Here is a 19526-nt window from a genome sequence, read left to right as displayed (position 1 = left end):
GGGCTGCAGCATTGTTGTTGGCAGGGCACAGGAAAGCCTGTGTCAGAACCTCTCGGCTCAGGAGTAGGCTGGTGCTTATGGGGAAGTGCAGTGGGGCACAGGGTAGCTACTCTGGAATGACTGCTGATGCCACGGGGGTCTGTGTTTATCAGTCTGTGCCAGACTGACAGTTAGGTGTGTCATATTAATTGTTTTATTTGATCCTCATAACATGATTGTACTAGCCTCATTTAAAAAAAACTGAAACTTGGAAAAGTTAGTAATTTACCTAATAGTCACACACTCTCACGGTTCCAGTCTAATTCTTGCTGACTATGCTTAATTTTTTTCCATGCACTTGCCTTTCATGTAATGCCCTGTTTAGAGATAGCACTGATATGGGGATGTCGTCAGTGCATTCTCTTAATGTTAGTCAGTGAGTGTTGCTGGAAAGCCTCCTCCTTCTTGGCCCAGACTTGCTGGGCTGCAGCTCTCTCGCACCCCCTGGTGGCAGTGATGGAATTGCGTCATGCTAAGGTTAAAGGGAACACTTCTAGCCAAGGTACCAAGTCACTGAGGTGCAGCAGCAAGAACATTCCCTTTGTTGTAAACATGGCACTTACCAAATACAGCCTTTAACAATTGTTTATATACCTATCTTAACTGTAATGTAATACCTACCCCTACAGCATTCTGGGACTTTCAAGTAAGTGTGAAAAGAGAAACCCCTCTAGAGGGGGAGTTACAGTCATCCAGTTGAGCCCTTCTTATCCATGGGTTAAACACCTCCTGACCCAGTCAGTGCCCAGGTGTCTTTCCTTTCTCTTATAATCTGTGAGGTTACTCTTTCCCTGTTTCCTTTCATCTTTGTTGGTTTTTTTTCATTAGCATATAAATATGTTTATCTCCCATTGAAAGAAGAAGAAAGAAAGGCTTTGAAATCTACCCCAACCCCTACCCCCAGCCCTGCTCCCCACCATTACCTAAGTACATTCTTCCTAGTTAGGTTTCTTGAAGAATGGTTTCTTGGGCCTCTTTCCTACTACTGTTTTCCTAACCCACTGCCCTTTGGCTTCTGCCAGTCCCAGCCTCCACCAAAAAACCCTTGTGACCACTGAATGGGAGAGAGGTACCATTCTTATTGAGTCCCAAAGGGCAGGACAAAGAGTAACATGAAATATAAGGCCTCGTTGAAGGTCTTGAAGGTGGCAGCAGTTCTGAATTTAAGCTATTGTTTTGCAGTTCGAGCTGTTTCTTTCATGAACATCTCTCTAGCAGCATAACTGTATTTATTTTTTATTTTTTAAATTTATTTATTTATTTATTGGCTGCGTTGGGTCTTCATTGCTGCACACGGGCTTTCTCTAGTTGCGGTGAGCGGGGCTACTCTTCCTTGCAGTGCAAGGGCTTCTCATTGCGGTGGCTTCTCTTGTTGCAGAGCATGGACTCTGGGTGCATGGGCTTCAGTAATTGCAGCATGTAGGCTCAGTAGCTGTGGCTTGCAGGCTCTAGAGCACAGACTCAGTAGCTGTGGTGCAGGGGCTTAGTTGCTCCGCAGCATGTGGGATCTTCCCAGCCCAGAGCTCGAACCCATGTCCCCTGCATTGGCAGGCAGATTCTTAACCACTGCGCCACCAAGGGTGCCCAAGAACTGTATTTATTGCTTGATGCTGATTGGTTCTTTTAAGCCACCTATGTAGGCCACGTATTGATAGAGAATATTGGTGTCCCAGGGACATCTTCCTAGTCACCCCCTCTTCCTTTCCGGATTCTGAATCACTTGCAAAATAGATCCAGAGGTTAGATGGGCATCCAAAGATGAACTTTCTCAGCACTGAAAGCTGGACTAGAGAATGTAGCTTAGATAGTCTATGAGCAATTTGTGCCTTGGAATCTCCTTGTGAGGTGAGTGGGTCTGTAGAACAGACCTTCATCCACCAGTCACATGGCAGGCTTTCAGAGCCTGACTTTTATCAACTAGAGAAGGCATGGTGACTGGTCATGGTCTGTAAGTTATACATCTCAACTCCTTGGCTTTTTGTATCTGTCTGCCTCTCCAGGGCTTCTTTGTCAATGGCTATGGTCCTCAGCAGGCTTTCTGAATCCTAGATGGCAGATTGTACAGGAGAGTGGTGGTGCTGTTCTGGGCATGAAATAGAGGGTGGCTTACTGGATTGAATTTTTATCCAATTGAAAATTCCTAGGAGTAAACGAACAAACATAACAAAATAGAAACGGAATCATAAATACAGAGGGCAAGTAGATGGTTACCTGCGGCGGGGGTGGGGTGGGGGCGGGGATAGAGGAAAGAGATAGGTGAGGGAGATTAAGAGGTACAAACTTCTAGTTGCAAAATAAAAGTCAAGGGTATGAAATTTACACTGTAGGGAGTCAATAACTAAATAATGTCTTTTTGGTGACGTATCGTAACTAGACATTGTGATCATTTCGAAATGTATAGGAAAAAAATTACTGTTGTGTAACAGGAACTAACATAGTATTGTAGGTCACTTATACTTCAGAAACAAACATAGAAACAAAAGTGTAGAAAAAGAGATCAGATTTGTGCTTACCAGAGGAGGGGAATCGGGGAAGCTGGATGAAGGCAGTGAAAAGGTACTACAGACTTCCAGTTATAAGATAAATTAAGAGCTAGGGACGTAATGTACAACCTTATAATTAGCACTGCTATATGTTATATATGAATGTAGTTAAGAGAGTAAATCCTAGGCATTCTCATCACAAGGAAAAATTTTTTCTGTCTCTTTAATTTTGTATCTGTATGAGATGATAGATGTTCCCTAAACTTACAGTGATAAGCATTTCATCATGAATGTAAGTCAAATCATTATACTGTAATCTGTTAAACTTATACAGTGATATATGTCAATTATATCTCAATAAAACTGGGAGAAAAAAATGAACACACCCTGATGAGAGTAATCTAATGGGTCATGTAAGAGGCAACACAGTCTGGTGGGGAAAAGTCTTAGAATCAGGCTCAGCAGAGCTGGATTCCCACTCTAGCTACTTTGCATATATTAAACTTCCCTGACTTGATTTCTTCAACTGCTTTGAAAAAAAAAGGAACATTCCTAGGACTGTTTGTGACAATTTGGACTTTTTTTAAAATAGCTAGATTATTTGTTCGTATGAAAGGCTCATGCATTCATTAGTTAATGACCTAAATCAGTGAGGTCAAGCTGTTGGTTGCACTTTCTGCTATCACAGATCCAGTTTGTTTTATTTCTCCTTTTTCCAGGTTGAATATAAGCTGGGATTCCAAGTAGACAATTTCGTGGCTATGGACATGCCCCAGGTCAACATTTCTGTGCAGGGGGAAGTTCCACGCACTTTATCAGGTGAGTCTCTGTGACAGAGTTTAACAACTGTTTTTAACTGTGTCCCCTGTACCCTCAATAAACTCAGCAAACTACTTATATGTAATGTTCTATGTGCACACATAGGTATAAGACGTGTAAGTACTTTGAAAAGTAATTTTTGTAAATAGGGATTATTTGGACTGTTTAAACCATTTCCTATTTTCCATCCCCTCCAGAACTGTCTGCACTCAGCTCTTCTCTGTATCCTTTTATGCATTGTTGTGGGGGGGGGGGTTCCCTTTGTCTAGTCTTGTTTCTCTTCCAATATTTTCCACACTGCAGCGCTGATGATCACTGAACACTCACTTCTGACCATGTGACATCAAGCCCCTCAGTGCCCCCACCCCAGTCAGCTGAGTACCTTCCAGACCCCCCCAGCCAGTGTGCTGTGTTTACCATCTGCTGCGCCTGCCTGTCTAGCCTCATTGCTGCATTCACCCCAGTGTTCCAGCAGTGCCATGGCACATGCAGCACTCAGAGCCATGCCTTTGCACATGCTGGTCTTTGTATTTGGAACCGTCTTTTCATCTTTCCTGCTTGTGAATTTCTGTTCATACTAAATATTCTGCAAGACTCAAAATCCATACTCTCCTTTTCCTGCCTCCTCGCTCTCCATTTGTTAACTCTTCTGTTCTTCCTGCGCTATAAGATCTTGTATTTAACTGTTTTGAACTGATCACAGTATCTTGTAATTCTTTGTCTCTGCCCCTAGGCTTTGCCACCCTGAGGGCAGGAGCTGTCTTTTTTCAGCGATCTACCCTTGGTGCCTAGCATAACATCTGGAACAGGATAGGCACCCAGGACATGTCTGAGTAAATGATTTAAGTGTCATATTTATACCAATTTAATTACTTTTGAGCCAGCCTTAGAGAAAGGTTCCTGAAGATATGAGACTTAAAGAAAATGAAAAAATTTAAAAGTTGAAAATATAACCCCTAGTATTATAGAACTTTTCTTGACAGTCTCACTCACTGTTATTAGTGACATCTAAGCTTTAAGAAAGCATTGGAAGGCTGGGTAATTTTTATGGGCCAGTAAAGAAATTCAGAAATGCCCATATTGTTCATACACTGATATAGATTATAGAATGATACACTCTAAATTTGTAGAAAAAGTCTTAAACTGAAAGGTTGAAAAAGAACAAAAAGATGTTTACTAAAGTCTGTTATCCCAGTGCTACAGTAATTGATTAAAGCCAGTTTCTGCTTAGAAAGGTTTTTTTTTTTTTAATTCATAGTTGAGAATTTATCGGTTTCATTTACAGGTTTATATTTAATCTTGTCATAAAGAACAACACATAATTACAGTTTGTTGGTGAATTGTCTTTCCTTTTTATCAACTAATTTTTGTTGTTACTATTGACTGTGACTGGTGAGGTAGTAGGGTTTGCCTTACGATTCTGTAGCTTTACTATATTATAATAAGAGAACTTAAGAGACAAATTGGTATATTAAAAATTATTAGCAAATTTGAAAATAATTATCTTCATGTCTTAGTTTATTCTTTAATGCTAACTTTTATATCTATAATGAATGAAGTACTTAATGTCCAAAGCTATGTAGTCTAAAGATAAGTTTTCTGAAAGTTTCTTTTATTGGTATTTTATGTAAATATATTATTTTTAGTTTTATTGCAACAGAAATAAATTCTAAATTAGTCAGTGGGCGTTAATGCTGATTTTTTAGAAAATTAAAATATTTTTTCTTTTTTCTTTTTTTAAACAGTGTTTCGGGTCGAGCTTTCCTGCACTGGCAAAGTAGATTCTGAGGTTATGATACTAATGCAGCTCAACTTGACAGTAAATTCTTCAAAAAACTTTACAGTCTTAAATTTTAAACGAAGGAAAATGTGCTACAAAAGTAAGGAATTTATTTACCGAAGTGTGTGTTTTATATAGATGTGAGAGGGTTAACAATAGATTTTGTCATCTTTTTACAGGTTTGTGATCAAATCTTGATTATAGTTACAAGTGAGAAAAGAGAGCACTAACTGATGAAATTCTGAAATAATTGCCTAGATAGCTTGTAGCCAGGAATCTCATTCAGGCACCACTCAGACCCTCCTTTCTCAAAATCTTTATCAGAATTGCTGAGGATGTTTTCCTTTAGGAATGTTGAAATAGCACTAGTGGCTAAAGAGGTAAAGAAATCAGGTGATTTTGATAGGGGCCTCTGAGTAATGGGGTGTTAACTATGTTTCCTTTATGAATTACTTTTATGTAGAAGCATTGCCGTGGGGCCAGAAAGACCTGCGTTAGAATTACAGCTCTGCTTTTGCAGCATATTGGAACAGGTTTCTTAACCTAAGTCTCAGTTTTTTTGTCTGTAAAATGACATAATAACCTGTTTCAAGAGGTTGGTTGATTGGTTGATTTTAGATTAGTCGAATCTGCTAGCCTAAAACTTAGAATATCATATGCGGGTATTTAATAAATGTTGATAGTTTTTAGTTTTGAATAATCTGTTATTCAGGAAATTACAGTGGATATGAAAGAGCACACTGGGTCATAGATCAAAGAATTTTAGAATTCTCCTTAAAGGTTATCTAGTCCAATCTACTCACTTTAAGTTCCAGAGAGACTAAAGTGACCTGAATTTACAGAATCACTTTGGCAGAGCTGGTTAGTATCTAAGGTAGAAAAAAAGCTAAAGAAAAACTGTCTAAACTTGCTGAGTGGCTGCTGTGTTCCAAGTGCTTTACACACATTAAACCCATTTAATGCTTATAGCAGCCCTAGGCAGTAAGTTCTCTCATTATCTCCATTTTCTGAGGAGGAAGCTGAGGTTCAGAGAATTCAACCAACTTGCCAAGGCCGACAGCTAAGGGGTGGAGCTGGGCTGGAAATCTCTGCTCTTGCTTTGTTGTCAAACTGTCTCAACACATATCCTAGTCAGAGTTAGTGCTGAATTTTATGAGCACACCTGAGGCCTGCACATGAGTTATAATGGCTAATGTCCAGATACATGCCAAGTGAAAAAGCTGTACTGCATTAGAATGGGCATTTTTTTAGCTCTAATTTAATCTTTTAATTAAATATAAACAATTACTCTCTATGTATATTTTTCCTAGCTTTATTGAGATATAATTGACATACATCACTGTATAAGTTTAAGGTGTACAGCATACTGGTTTGACTTGCATACATTGTGAAATGATTATCACAGTAAGTTTACTTAGCATCCATCATTTCATATGGATACAATAGAAAGAGAAAGCAAAAAAGAAAAAAAGTTTTTCCTTGTGATGAGAATTCTTAGGATTTACTCTCTTAACTCTCACGTGTATCATCCAGTTAACATGTGTTAAATAACATGTAATGTACACCATGCTGTATGTTATATCCCTAGTATTTTCTTGTAACTGGACATTTGTACCTTTTACTACCTCCAGTTCCTCCTTCCTTCTGCCTCTGATAATAGCAAATCTGATCTTTTATGGTTTAAAAAAATTTTTTAATTCTTTAGATTCTATAAACATGTAAGTGAGATCATAGAGTCTTTCTCTGTCTGACTTCACTTAGCGTAAGGCCCTCAAAGTCTATTTGTGTTGTTGCAGATTCCAGGATTTCCTTATTTTTTATGGCTAAGTAGTATTCCATTGTGTGTGTGTGTGTGTGTGTGTGTGTGTGTGTGTGTGTGTGTGTGTGTGTATGTACCACTTCTTTATCCAGAATGGACATTTTTAGTCTATGGCCATACCACCCTGAATGTACCCAATTTCATCAGAATGACATTTTTATTTTTTATTTTATTTTTATTGGAATATAATTGCTTTACAATGTGGTGTTAGTTTCTGCTGTACAATGAAGTGAATTAGCTATATGTATACGTGTATCCCTTCCCTCTCGGACATCCCCCCGTCGCACCCATCTAGGACATCACAGAGCACAGAGTTGAGCTCCCTGTGCTATATAGCAGGTAGTTAGTGGGAACCTGTTATATAGAATGGACATTTTTGAAGTGAAAAGTTAGCTCCTTTTTAGCTTTGGTGTTTTGATACGTTTGTTAGTTCTTGCATATCCAGTTAAGTACTTTCATATAATTTTAAAGCCAAAGTGGACTTTAGTGACTGGTTCAATGTAGTCGTTATATAATTGATATGAGGAGACTGGGACCTGGAGTGGCCACCTAAGCTTGCATAGCCAGTCAGTGAGGAGTGCACAACAGGTGGTTCCTGGTCCCATGGAGGTGGCCTTGCCTGTACCACGATGCTTGATCTGTTAGTGCTTAAAGGCAGAATGATGGCCAAGTGTGATGGGTTCTGTGGAGCCCACTAAGGTTAACAATCAGCTGATATTCATATATCCCATACCTTCTCCATTTTCTTTAATATGTACATGAAAATTAACAGTTGATGTAATTTTCTATTCTGTTTTCGACTTAGGTTTACTATAGCACCATCCTTTTTATTTTTTTATTTTGTTATTTATTTATTTTTGGCTGCGTTGGGTCTTTGTTGCTGCTCGTGGGCTTCCTCTAGTTGCCGCTAATGGGGGCTACTCTGTGTTGCAGTGTTTGGGCTTCTCACTGTGGTGGCTTCTCTTGTTACAGAGCACAGGCTTTAGGTGCACAGGCTTCAATCATTGTGGCTCACGGGCTCTATAGCGCAAGCTCAGTAGTTGTGGCACATGGGCTTAGTTGCTGCATGGCATGTGGGATCTTCCCGGACCAGGGATCGATCCTGCATTGGCAGGCGGATTCTTAACCACTGTGCCACCAGGGAAGTCCCAGTACCATCCTTTTTATTTGGTGGTCATACTTCTGGCCACCCTAATCATGCAGTTTACATCCATGAAACTTATTTTAATATGTGATCCTAATATTTATATGGTCTTCCAGCTTACCATAGTTTGAAGGCTGTCTGCAACAGAAAACATACATATACTATATTGAATGTTAATGGGTGTTACTGGCAAGAAAAGTTTCCTTTATCATATGAGGGTGTAAATTACTGGATCAGATAAGTTTTTTTACTCTAAAACTCCTTACACCCTTTACATACTGCTGATGTGCACTGTGAATCTACACAGAGGTTATAGTGTGTAGCTTTCCCCAGACTTAATGACCGCAGGAGCCCTTTTTCATTGAGCATCTGTAAGTAATACCCATTGACCAATATAGGCATAGACTATTGATTGGTGAATGTAGTGATGGTTATCAGAATAGTATCTTGCAACAAATACCTCGCTACTTAGTTCAGGCAGTGTTCTGTTAGAACATAAAACTATGTTAGAAAAAATTCAGAAGATGTAATTATGGTATTTGAGGATTTTCATGGAAGAGAATTTCTAAAGCATCTTTTTATCTCCTTTTTAATTCAGAACTTGAAGAAGTAAAAACTTCAGCATTGGACAAAAACACTAGCAGAACTATTTGTAAGTGTTACTGTATTATCTTTTTCCATCATTGGGGTGAAAAATGATTGATTGCAAATGAACATAGTTTTGTGAAGCTTGGAGGTTTTGTGGTTTCCAGTTTGTCAAAAGATTAAATGACCCCATGCTACTTATTTCACTGATGTTTTGTAGATTAGTATATTCAGATGAAACTATTAGGATATTGAAAATTTTATAAAGTAAAATTCATATATATTTCATGTGATCTAAAAAATTTTATAAGCAAGAAGTTATATCGTCATTTCAAATGGTTATAAAGTATGAATGAGAAATATGTGTAAGATATCTATTTAACAGAAGGATAGAAAATCTAACTTGTAGCCTGGGTGTAACCCTGAGCTCGTTTCATCCAGGTAGAAATACAAGCTGAAAGATCCACATTGTTTAAACCTACAGAGCAGAAACTCAAAGTAGATTTTTATTTTTTGATAATGGTTGTGTGAGATAGTATAATTTAGACATTTTTCCTTTTCTGACATGGATACATCATTAAGTCTTACTCTTCCTGATATTTTAATAGCAGTGTCTTAAAATGTTACTAGATTCTCTTTATGGAAGTAAACTAAAACAAAAATAGAGGGAGAGAATTTCAAGTATGCAGAAGTCAAGAGAATGTTTTGATGAACCCGCATATCACCATCACCCTACGTCAGTATTGATCAACATTTGCCAGTCCTGTGCCACTGATTCCTTCCTCCTTTTTGAGTTGGGTGTGTAGGTGGGGAACGGTAGAGTAGTGTTTTAAAGCACATCCTAGACATCATATCATCTTATCCATAAATGTTTCAGTGTAGATACCTTTTTTAAAAGGCCGTTAAAAAACAAGCCACAATCACCCAACACTTCACTTGTATTTGATTTATCACATGTAACAAAATTAACTCCTTAATATCTTCTTGTAGCTAGTCCATGTTCAGATCAACCTGATTGTCTCAAAACTGTCTTTGTATAGTTTCTTCCCTGAATCAGGATCCACATTAAGCCTACACGCACTGTATTTGGTTGACATGTATTTTATATTAATCAGAAACCCCCCCTTTCCTTTACTATCATTTATTTACTGAAGAAATTGAATCATTTGTCTCATAGAATTTTCCACATCAGCATTTCTTTGGTGTCATTTAAAATGTTTTTCTCTCTTCTAAACTGGTGGTTAAATTTTGTACTTGATTAGATTGAGGACCAACTCTTTTGGCTAGAATAGTTCATAGATGGTAGTATGTGCTTCCTATTTTATCTTTTTCATCACCTCAGGAGGCACAAAGCATCTAGATGTTTCAAAGTAGACCATTTTTGAAGGTAAAATAATGTGAGATTTGTCTCCCTTTTAGAAATTTCATTTGGGTTTGTCTTTGGGAAGAAAATAAAACTTTTTAAAAATATCGCTGCTCCCCAAGTTTTTAAAATTCTGGTGATTTTATCTATTTCTTTTATGCTGGTAGAGTTATTATTTCTAACAAGCAGAATAGCATATTGCATATCCTTGGTATCTGTCTGTCTCTTCCTTGCTCCCTCTCTCCTTCCCTCCCTTTCTGTGTATTCATCCATCTGACATTTACCAAGAGGCTATGATGTGCCAGGTGGCATGGCTGAGGCAGAGGATTCAACTGTGAACAAAACAGACTCTGTAAGCCCCCACAGTCTTCTAATGTAGCAGAGGAAATGGAGTAGCAATAGCAGTGATGACAGTATCATGTGGCAAGCTGTGACGAGGCAGGCATGAGGTGCTTTGGGAATCCTGAGAAGAGGGGCACGTAACCTCCTCTGAGGTCAGCATCCTGAGGAGAGTGGCATCTTGTCTGAGACCCGAAGGGTGACCAGGTGGTGGCAGGTGAAGTGTCAAAGTGAGGGAATGGGAACAGTGCGTACACAAGCCTGGAATTTGGAGGTAATCAGGTGGGGTGCACTGGGGGATCTGCCCAGCAGCAGAGTATCTTCTCCTCTGACCTGGAGGGAGCTGCAATGGATACTGCCAACATCAGTCTTTGGGACCTTCCTTTCCCACCTCTTCAAGATTGAACGGCCTGTGGCATTCTTAAGGAAAGTCATACCTTCATTCAAGCTGCAGTCAAGTCTAGCTGCCATAGAAGCCATTCGGTCTCCATGCATTGATCTGTTCTGGTGTACTATTTGTTGATTCAAAGTTTAAATTTTAGAAAGCTGTCTTATTTTTAAATTTTTGAAAGCTATAACTGACCTATCCCCATAACTCCACATTTATATTTCTGTCAGTTTTTCGTTTCCACATAAATGTGTACTAGGTACTCTTTGGCAAAATAAAACTCTTGATTCTCTCCTTCCCCAACCTGCTGCTTTTTTCTCTTAGTGGAGGTACTTTATTCACGTAATTCTTTAGGCCAGAGCTTTGATTCCTCTTTTCCTTTCTACCCTGGTATAATCCATTAGCAAACTCTTCTGACTCTGCTTCCTAACCCATGAACTTTTCACCTTCACCATAAAAGTGACCTTGTCCAGGCCACTGCTGTCTCTTTCTTGGACTGCTGTGGTAACCTCATTCATTCCTGCGTCTGCTTTTGCTTCTCCCCACAGTATTCTTTATATAGCATGCAGAGTCTTCTTTGTTTTTTATTCAAGTATGGTCATGTGTGTCATTCCTTTGCTTGAAGCCTTGCAGTGACTTCCCATGTCATTTAGGATAAAACCCAAATTCTTCAGTAGAGTTCTGATGTGAGTAGTCATCAAAACTTACTTCAATCTCCTGTTACATCAGTTCTGTTTCTGTTCCTCTGTCTTCCATTCTGCTTGCTCTTATCATGTGGATCTTTGTTTCTGTGTCTCTTTCTCAGTTGCTCTTGTGTGTATGTGTAGACATGTGTCTCTGTGTCTTTGAATTATTTCTCTTATTGCTGAGGCTTGCTTTCTCTTTCTTTTTGAAAAATATTAGGGTGATATTACTGTTATTTTATTTCATGAGTAGAGTCTTGTTTTCCTGCTTTTATCTTTAAAAACAGATAAGCAAAATAATTTGTTACTCTCAAAAGAGAAAAGAATGAAAGGTTTGTTTGTTTGTTTGTTTTACCTTGTGGGTTGCTCTGCTGTATATTCCTCCCTCTGTGCGTTAGTGGTCATTGGCAACAGAGATGTCTGATCTCTCTGCACCAGGCGTCACTGTTGAGGAAGGGTCTATAGAGCTTCCTTTCTAGTACAGTCATTACTAAATTAATTAAAATGAAATTAAAACTTTAGTTCTTCCATTGTACTAGCTACATTTCAAGTGCTTAATAGCCACAGGTGGCCAGGGGCTGCTCTGTTGGCTGGCACCCTCTAGAGCATTTCTCTATTGGACAGCACTGCTATAGATGGCTTATTATATGTATACCACTTGTGAATTTTACTTATTAACCAAAAGTTCTATTTAAAATCCCCTTTTAAACTATAACAAAAACACTTTTTAAACTGTGTGAATATACATTGACATGCTGCTGGTAACCGATCTTATCAAAGAACGGACACGTGAAATGAAAATCTCTTTTACAAAGAACAGGGTACTCGTGTATATTGGGTCACAAAGCAATTGATGATATTTGTTTAAAAAGCTTAATGTGCTGTTCATTTTTATTTCAGATGATCCTGTACATGCAGCTCCAACCACTTCTACGCGTGTGTTTTATATCAGCGTAGGGGTTTGCTGTGCAGTAATATTTCTTGTAGCAATAATATTAGCTGTTTTGCACCTTCATAGTATGAAAAGGATTGAACTGGATGACAGGTATCGTACATATTTTGGGAAAGGAAAAAAAGCCGTTATTTGTATTTACATGGGAGCCCACACACACCCATGCACACTGGTGCACAGTGGTGCAGGGGAAGAAGGGAGGATGGGTAAGCCGTAGCCAAGGGGAAAAATACTGTCTTTGTAGTTCTCTGATTTTATTTTTAAAAATTTGTGAAGCTGGAAATTACAGTTTATTAATTGGTGGAGAAGTAGAGATCAATTTTTTTTCCATCCCCTTTGACATGACTCTCTTCTAGACTCCTAGTACCTTCTTGAAATAGCCCCGTTTCTTCCTCCTAGTTCGTCTCTCCATCATTATCCATCCATCCATCCAGTTTATTAACATTTATTGAGAACCTGCTATGATTTAAATCATTAGTTCTCAACCTGGTTGTACATTAGAGTCATGGGTAAGCTTTTAAAATATAACAGCACTTGGGTCACCTTTTCCAGAAATTCTGATGTCATTGGTCTAGGATGGTATTTGGACATCAGTATTTTTCTGAAAGCTTCCTGAATGACTCTTTTGTGTAGCCTTTGAGATAACACTGCATTAGATATTATGCTAAGTGCTAGGAATAAAAAAAATAATGATATACTTCATGGCTTCAGGTATTTAATCTTTGACATTAACCCATAATTATAAAAGTTTGTGCATGTGATGATTGTGGTATGTGCTTTACAGTGTGGGAATACAACAAGTGCTTGTCCCAACTGGGGTGAGTCAAGATGACCAGGAGGACATTATAGCCAGGATAGAGTGAGAGGTAAAGATGGAATGATAGACAGGTTTATTTTCCCAGTACACAGTTCTCATTTCCCTCCTCAGTGACTCCCAGTTGCTGACTGAAGACATTCTCAGCTTCTTGTCTTGGCTTTCAAGATGCCCTCCTTTACAGTGTGGCAGTGAGCCTCTCTCGGGCTTTGAACTTGTCTCTCATCCTTACTTCACGCTCCAAATGATTACTTGTTCCTCACTTCTGCCCTGCACTTTGTCCTCCAGGACTTTTGTTCATGCTTTCCTTTGCCCACAGGGCTCCCTGCATTTTCCAGTGGTTCAAACCCTGTCCATTCTTCACGTTTCAATTCCATTGCCATCTCTTTCATAAGCTCTGTTTTTAAGCCTCCCAACCATCAGTTTTTCCTTCCTCTCTTTGTCTCTCTCCCCCTCCCTCTCTGTTTCTCTGTCTCTATTTTTGGTAGCAATTGTTATACCTTTTCCTTCTAAAATCAATTTTTGTGTACATGTCTCTCCTGCTAGAATGTAAGCTTTCTCCAGTTAGGAAGCAGTGCATCTTACTGCTGACTCCCTAGTCCTACATGGTGTGGCAGAAACAAAAACACAAGAGGACGGGGAGCTCGACTGGATTAACTCCTGCCCCTAAGTATACTCTCTGTCCCTTCTGTTACACTTTCTTTATCTGAGTAGAGATAGAAGAGAGAGGAAGTCAGAGTGAGAAGAGAAGTACACGGGTGTTTCAGAATATGTTTTGTGTGTATAGTTTTGTTAGTTAGATTCGGGTTTTGTAGAGAAAGAACTGATGGGGCAGTGAGGTAACAGAAACGTTTTGATGGGACTCAGAGAGAGGATATTGCAGAGTTAGAGGTCACTGAAAGGCATGGTGTTTAGGAGTCAGTCTTGATAAACAAATTTTCCTTGAATGCTTGCTGTGTGCGGGGGCTCTGAACCCACAGAGGTCAGAGTTGTGCAAAACTTCAGAATCCATGGGGCTTATACCTTTGCTGCTGAAATAATTCATTACCACCCATAAATTGGTGTTCTAGTTCTCTCTAGTTTTCAGGCAAAGGTCTCTAGATGTTGCCTGAAAAAAAGCAGCTTTCATCATCACTTGTTTTCAGAGTACAGCCTATTGGTTAAGAGCATGGACTGGAACCAGCACATCTCTGAATTCTGGCGGTGCTGCTTATTAGCTTTGTGGCCCATATGGAGGAAGTTTTGTAGCCTCTTTGTGTCTCAGTTTTCCACATCTCTAAAGCAGGGATGATCGTGGCACATATTTAGTAGGCATGCTGTAAAGTTTTAGTGAAATAAAACTGTAAGCCCTTAGAACAAGCCCTGCATATAGTAAGTGCCATTATTATGACTTTTCTTTTCAGAAAGTTTCAGTGTGTTGGTAGTGATGGACTAATTTCTTCTTAACAGCTAGTAGAACAGGAAAGAGTTTATTTATTACATGCCATGCAAGCTAATAGTGGTGACTAGAGAGTTCCCATCCAGTAATCTATAGCATTTAAGACATGCTTCTTCTATGCACTGGGGCCACTGAGATAGCAATGGCTACCATTTCATTGAGTGCTGTTTACCAGTACTGTACCAAGCACTTTACATATATTATCTTATTTGATACAGCTACCTATGGGTATGATACCGTCCTTGTTTTAAAGATGAAGAAACAGCCCTGAAGAATAACTTTTTCAGGGTTGCACAGCTAGGACCAGGGCAGAGCAACAGGATTGTAATAACTCAGCATTGTAATTGTATAAAGCACTTGTGATATGCCAGGCACTGTTCCATGTGCTTTACATCCGTTAATTCCCTTAATCCTCACAACAGCCCTGTGAGGTTTGATGGAACCCATGGAATTCCTTGCATAGGGATGGTAGAGAGTGCTTCCATTCCTGATACTCAGGAGCCAGAGTCCTGTTATACACGGAGCTTATTTAGAGGCAGAGAATAAAACTGCCTGAGGTGTGCTTATGCTAGGGGCAGTTGGAGCCCATATGTGTGACTTTCCCTCTCTTGACACTATAAGCTCACCTTTTCAGTCTCTGTGTTTTGCCAAGTTAGTGTATTCTGGAGATGCAGGGCTTCTGTAAAGTCCTTCCACAGAGGGATTGGTCTGCACCCTGTCTGCCCTGTAGTCTTTCCCTGTTAGCTTGTGACTATAGGAGAGTTCACTCCTTTGTGGGATACTTGGACTTGTTATTTGGCAATATCTTCATTTTCCATTATCTGCATTATCCTATCACCCTTGCCATTACTGGAGACAAGGTCCCTTTTATTTCCCCTTGTTCGTTTCTGTATCCAGTGTCTAACAGGTATTGTTGAATGAATGTTGCATGAAGAATCTGTTGAATGAGTACAGAGGGGCAGGAAACCATTCTGTTAGAGCAATAGTTCTTTGCCTCTTTCAGTATATGTCAATAGCTCATGTCAGAAACCCATTCTGTGTGGTTTATAGCTTTCTGTTCCAAGGAAGTGTTTTTATCTGTTTATTGGTTGATTGATTCAAAAAGTGTTAACTGGGCTTTCAACTAAGGCTCAGTTGGGCCCACTTGAGGCCTCTTGTGCCAGGCCCTGGCTTAAGTGCTGGGGAGTGAGGAGTGAACAAACAGGTACTTTTCCTGCCCTCATGGAGTTTATAGTCTGCTTGGGCAAGACAGACATTAAACCAGGAATTCCTGTTGGAATGTAGGCTTTGTGACCATAGGGATCTTTCTTTCTTTGCTCACTGCTGTATCCACAGCGGCTGTCGCAGTCTCTAGCATCTAGTGTACCTTAGTAAATAGTTGTTGAATGAATAAATAAATAAATGAATTACACACAAAAAATAGAATATAAATTATAATAAGTGCTCTGAAGGAAAATGATGATCTTTGCCCTAAGTTGTAACTTCAACGCTAAAGCAGGGTTAATGTCTTCATAATTAATCTTACTTGCGTATGAAAGTCAAATGAGATAATTTATTTAGACTGATGTTAAACTATCAAGTGCTAGCAAGTATATTTTTTTTTTCAAGCATATATTTTTATCTCATTTTTTTACCTCATGTGATGTAGCTATGTAGATACTGACTTTAAGAAGTATCAGGGATCGATCCCTGGCTGCTCCATGCTTCTCTCATAACAGTAGGTCTGGGCTTTCGAAAGTTTGCTCTGATCCCTTAACATACTGCTGTGCTCATTGTAGGGACCACTAATTATGTATGTGCTCATAATGTCTTCGATTGGCCAGGCTTTTCACGAATTCTGAGGTGGTACAGGAGTGCCACCTGCTGTTGAGTTGCTGAAGAGAAACACAATAACTAGTAAATAATTTGGGGTCTGTGCATATTTGTTCAAGCATCAGTGTATGTTGGTTACAGGTGATACCTAAATTGTACTTTCACGTATATTATACAACTTGAGTCTCACAAAAATCCTGGGAGGTAGGTTTTCTCAATCCCATTTTATGGGTAGGTAAATTGTATTTTATTATTCCCCGTCTTTCAGGATGATAATGCTTCTCTTCCCTCCCCATTATTGAATCCTGAACTTTTAACAACTTTGATTTCCGATGTGATATTTGAGTAATATGTACTCAGAACTCCAGAAACATGTGCCCTGTGGTTCTTAGGATTAAAGATGCATAATATTGGTAATAATAAGCATAATTACTAATACTAATTTATAAATGTATGTTTGAGGGCAGGGCACTGCCCTAAAAGGATATTTTTCATGTAATCCTTTTAGCAACCTTTTCAGGAGGTAGTGTTATGGTTATTTTATCCAGGAGGAATTTGAGGCTCCAGAAGCATTATTTTGCCTGAGGTCATACAGCTAGTTGAATAAATGGTGGTGCTGGCAGTTTTGATTTCAAGGTTACGCTGTCCATCTCTTCACTGTACTGTCCCATACCCACTATATGTGTAGACCTATGTAGATCAATTTTTGAGTAGCAGCTTTTTGTCATTATGTATTTTTTTAATCATCAGGTTTTGAAAATACAGAGCTATTGTGTGGGGTGTGGTCATTTAAATGATTTTCATGTTAAGGAAAGTTGGGAGCCTCTGATTGGACTCTCCTGATCCTGTAGCTAAGGGAGGCATGGAAAGTAGACCTTCCTCCTGAGGGGGGATGAAATCCTGCCTGTGATTTCACTCTTCAGGTTTAATTTCTCTGCTTCACGTCTCCACTGCTGCTAAATTACAAGGGCTAAGGCAGGGAAATTGGAATGTGCCCAAGGGTCACCTGGGATAAGGTGGGTGTCCACTGACAAGACAAAAGGACTTTAATTTGTAGTAATCTTGAGTATGGGGTTCACCTTTATTTGAGCCTGCCATCTTCTGGGTCTCCTGATTACGTAAAGAATATGGCATAGTAGAATGCTTCAAGTGCTAGAGATATTTAGTAAGTTCTGTAAATTCTAAAAAGGTGGGATTGGGAAAATAGAAGAAGCAAAATGTATGTGATTAAATAGACTTGAACCAGGTAGGGTGTCCCTTCCCAAGCTTTGAGCACGATGGCACGTTTGATTTGCTTTCCTACTCCATCATCTGTAGGCCATTTGATTTTGGACCATCATTAAAAGAGGCCTGTCTTTATACTCCTTTTCTTGAAAGCAGTTTGAGTGGCATGAACTCTTTTCCTCAGAGATGGTTCCCTAACATATTGTTTGAGGTTCAGGACTGCTATCTGTGGTGGCTGAGGAGTACACATTTGTGAATGACTTTGATATGATGAACCTGCGTGGTGGTTGTGGCGATAGAAAAGGAAGGAAAAGGTAGATTGTGAGGTAGATTAAAATTTCCCTGCATCATCGTGACCTCCACTAGGGTTTTAAGCTGGTTATAGTGGCTACGTGCATTTTGTATGTATGGGAAAAGGAAATTTCTCATTGAAGCTGACTTGCCAAGTATTTCTCTCTTAAAAATTGTTTGCAGCATCAGTGCCAGCAGTAGTTCCCAAGGGCTGTCCCAGCCATCCACCCAGACGACTCAGTATCTGAGAGCCGACACACCCAACAATGCAACTCCCATCACCAGTAAGAGTTAATTTAATTCTAAAGATGGTTTACTGAAGTTGTCTGTGGTCTGAGTGTCCTTGGTCCTGTGTGGTTAGTTACTTGTGGGACGCATGCCATGCTATGTACATGGTATCTAGCATGTACAGAGTTAGGCTTTAACTTTTGCTTTCTAGAGCATTGAATGAAGCATCCCGAAATTGGGGTATTAAAACTTTAGGTTTAATTGTTAAATTTAGTTTTGGGGTGGTTTCTGTAGATTATATTGAAAGGGCTGCTGAATCACTTCTATACAAATTCAGAAGGAGGATTTTCAGGTCGTTAGATAGAATAAGCCACTGACCTCTATGAAGACAGAGACTTGAATTTTAATGAATTACTTGATGGTCTCATGGGCTGTGGTAAGGACTTAACATTGTTTTCTGATCATGATGGGAAACTAGCTGCTATTAGAGGCTAGAGCATGGGATCTGATTTCATTTTTTTTTGAACAGCATTTTGGTGAAATTTTTTTACTGTAACATGTAGATGTTTGGGGGAAATAATCATTCTTAGAGTATAATTAGGACTCAGTCACCATACAAATAAGAAACAACACAATCATCAGAATAGACAGTGGGCCACAAGTCAGGGCTCAACTCAGTGGTGCCATCAATTAATTAGGTTCTTGTAGGCAGTTAACTATTACCTCCCTTGGGCTGACATGTACTCTCTAGTAAACTAAAATTAAGAATATCTGTTCTTCACCCAAAACCCCCTTGTGGTCTTTCAATACTGCTTCCCATTAAGAAGAACCAGGATTCTTTGGAGAAACGGATGATTCGGAGCACTGGGTCAGGAATGTGTAAGAGAAACCTGGGACATTTGCTGAGCCGAAAATCAAGAAAGCTAGTAAAGACAAGAGCTCCCCAGAGTGGGACCATTGAGCATCAAAAAGAATAGTGACTGCAGTGGATTGAAGTGGTGTAAATGTGAAATGTAAAAATGCGTAAAAATCCACAGGTTCATAGTGATACTTTTTAAAACGATTGATCATTATGAGAGTTCACTAAGGCTCAATGATAGCTTACTCTGACAGCTGGCTGTGTGAACTGTTTCACAGTAACCAGGTAGTGCTGGTTTATGAGGGAAAATGTTTTTTTACAGAAGAATTCCAGCTAATAAATGTGGAAGGGATGATAGAATCAGAAAGTCATACTTGCATTCCCTAATAAAATATTTGGTTCAGGAAGAGATCGTCAGAGTTTTAAACTATACGAATAAAGGGAAGTAGGGAACTTTACTATTTGA

The 19526-nt window shown here is 39.2% G+C and overlaps 1 protein-coding gene across 4 annotated transcripts in view; it reads left to right on the top strand.

The window, feature by feature from the left end:
• Positions 1-19526, top strand: part of RYK (receptor like tyrosine kinase) — a 108263-nt gene that overhangs the window by 43018 nt on the left and 45719 nt on the right. For 3 of the 4 annotated variants that reach the window (XR_009054201.1, XM_057737715.1, XM_057737717.1), the window contains exons 3-7: positions 3242-3341; positions 5087-5221; positions 8683-8736; positions 12343-12487; positions 18157-18258. Coding sequence is in view for 3 of the 4 variants with exons in the window: in XM_057737715.1 (XP_057593698.1) it covers positions 3242-3341; positions 5087-5221; positions 8683-8736; positions 12343-12487; positions 18157-18258 (536 nt within the window). In the remaining variant the exon portion in view is untranslated. The remainder of the gene's footprint in view (positions 1-3241; positions 3342-5086; positions 5222-8682; positions 8737-12342; positions 12488-18156; positions 18259-19526) is intronic. The other variant, XM_057737716.1, reaches the window with a different exon arrangement.

The sequence above is a fragment of the Hippopotamus amphibius genome, chromosome 6, assembly GCF_030028045.1.
Source record: "Hippopotamus amphibius kiboko isolate mHipAmp2 chromosome 6, mHipAmp2.hap2, whole genome shotgun sequence".
NCBI lineage: Eukaryota > Metazoa > Chordata > Mammalia > Artiodactyla > Hippopotamidae > Hippopotamus > Hippopotamus amphibius.
The sequence above is the reverse complement of the archived record's forward strand: the minus strand, read 5'-3'. Positions and strand labels throughout refer to the sequence as shown.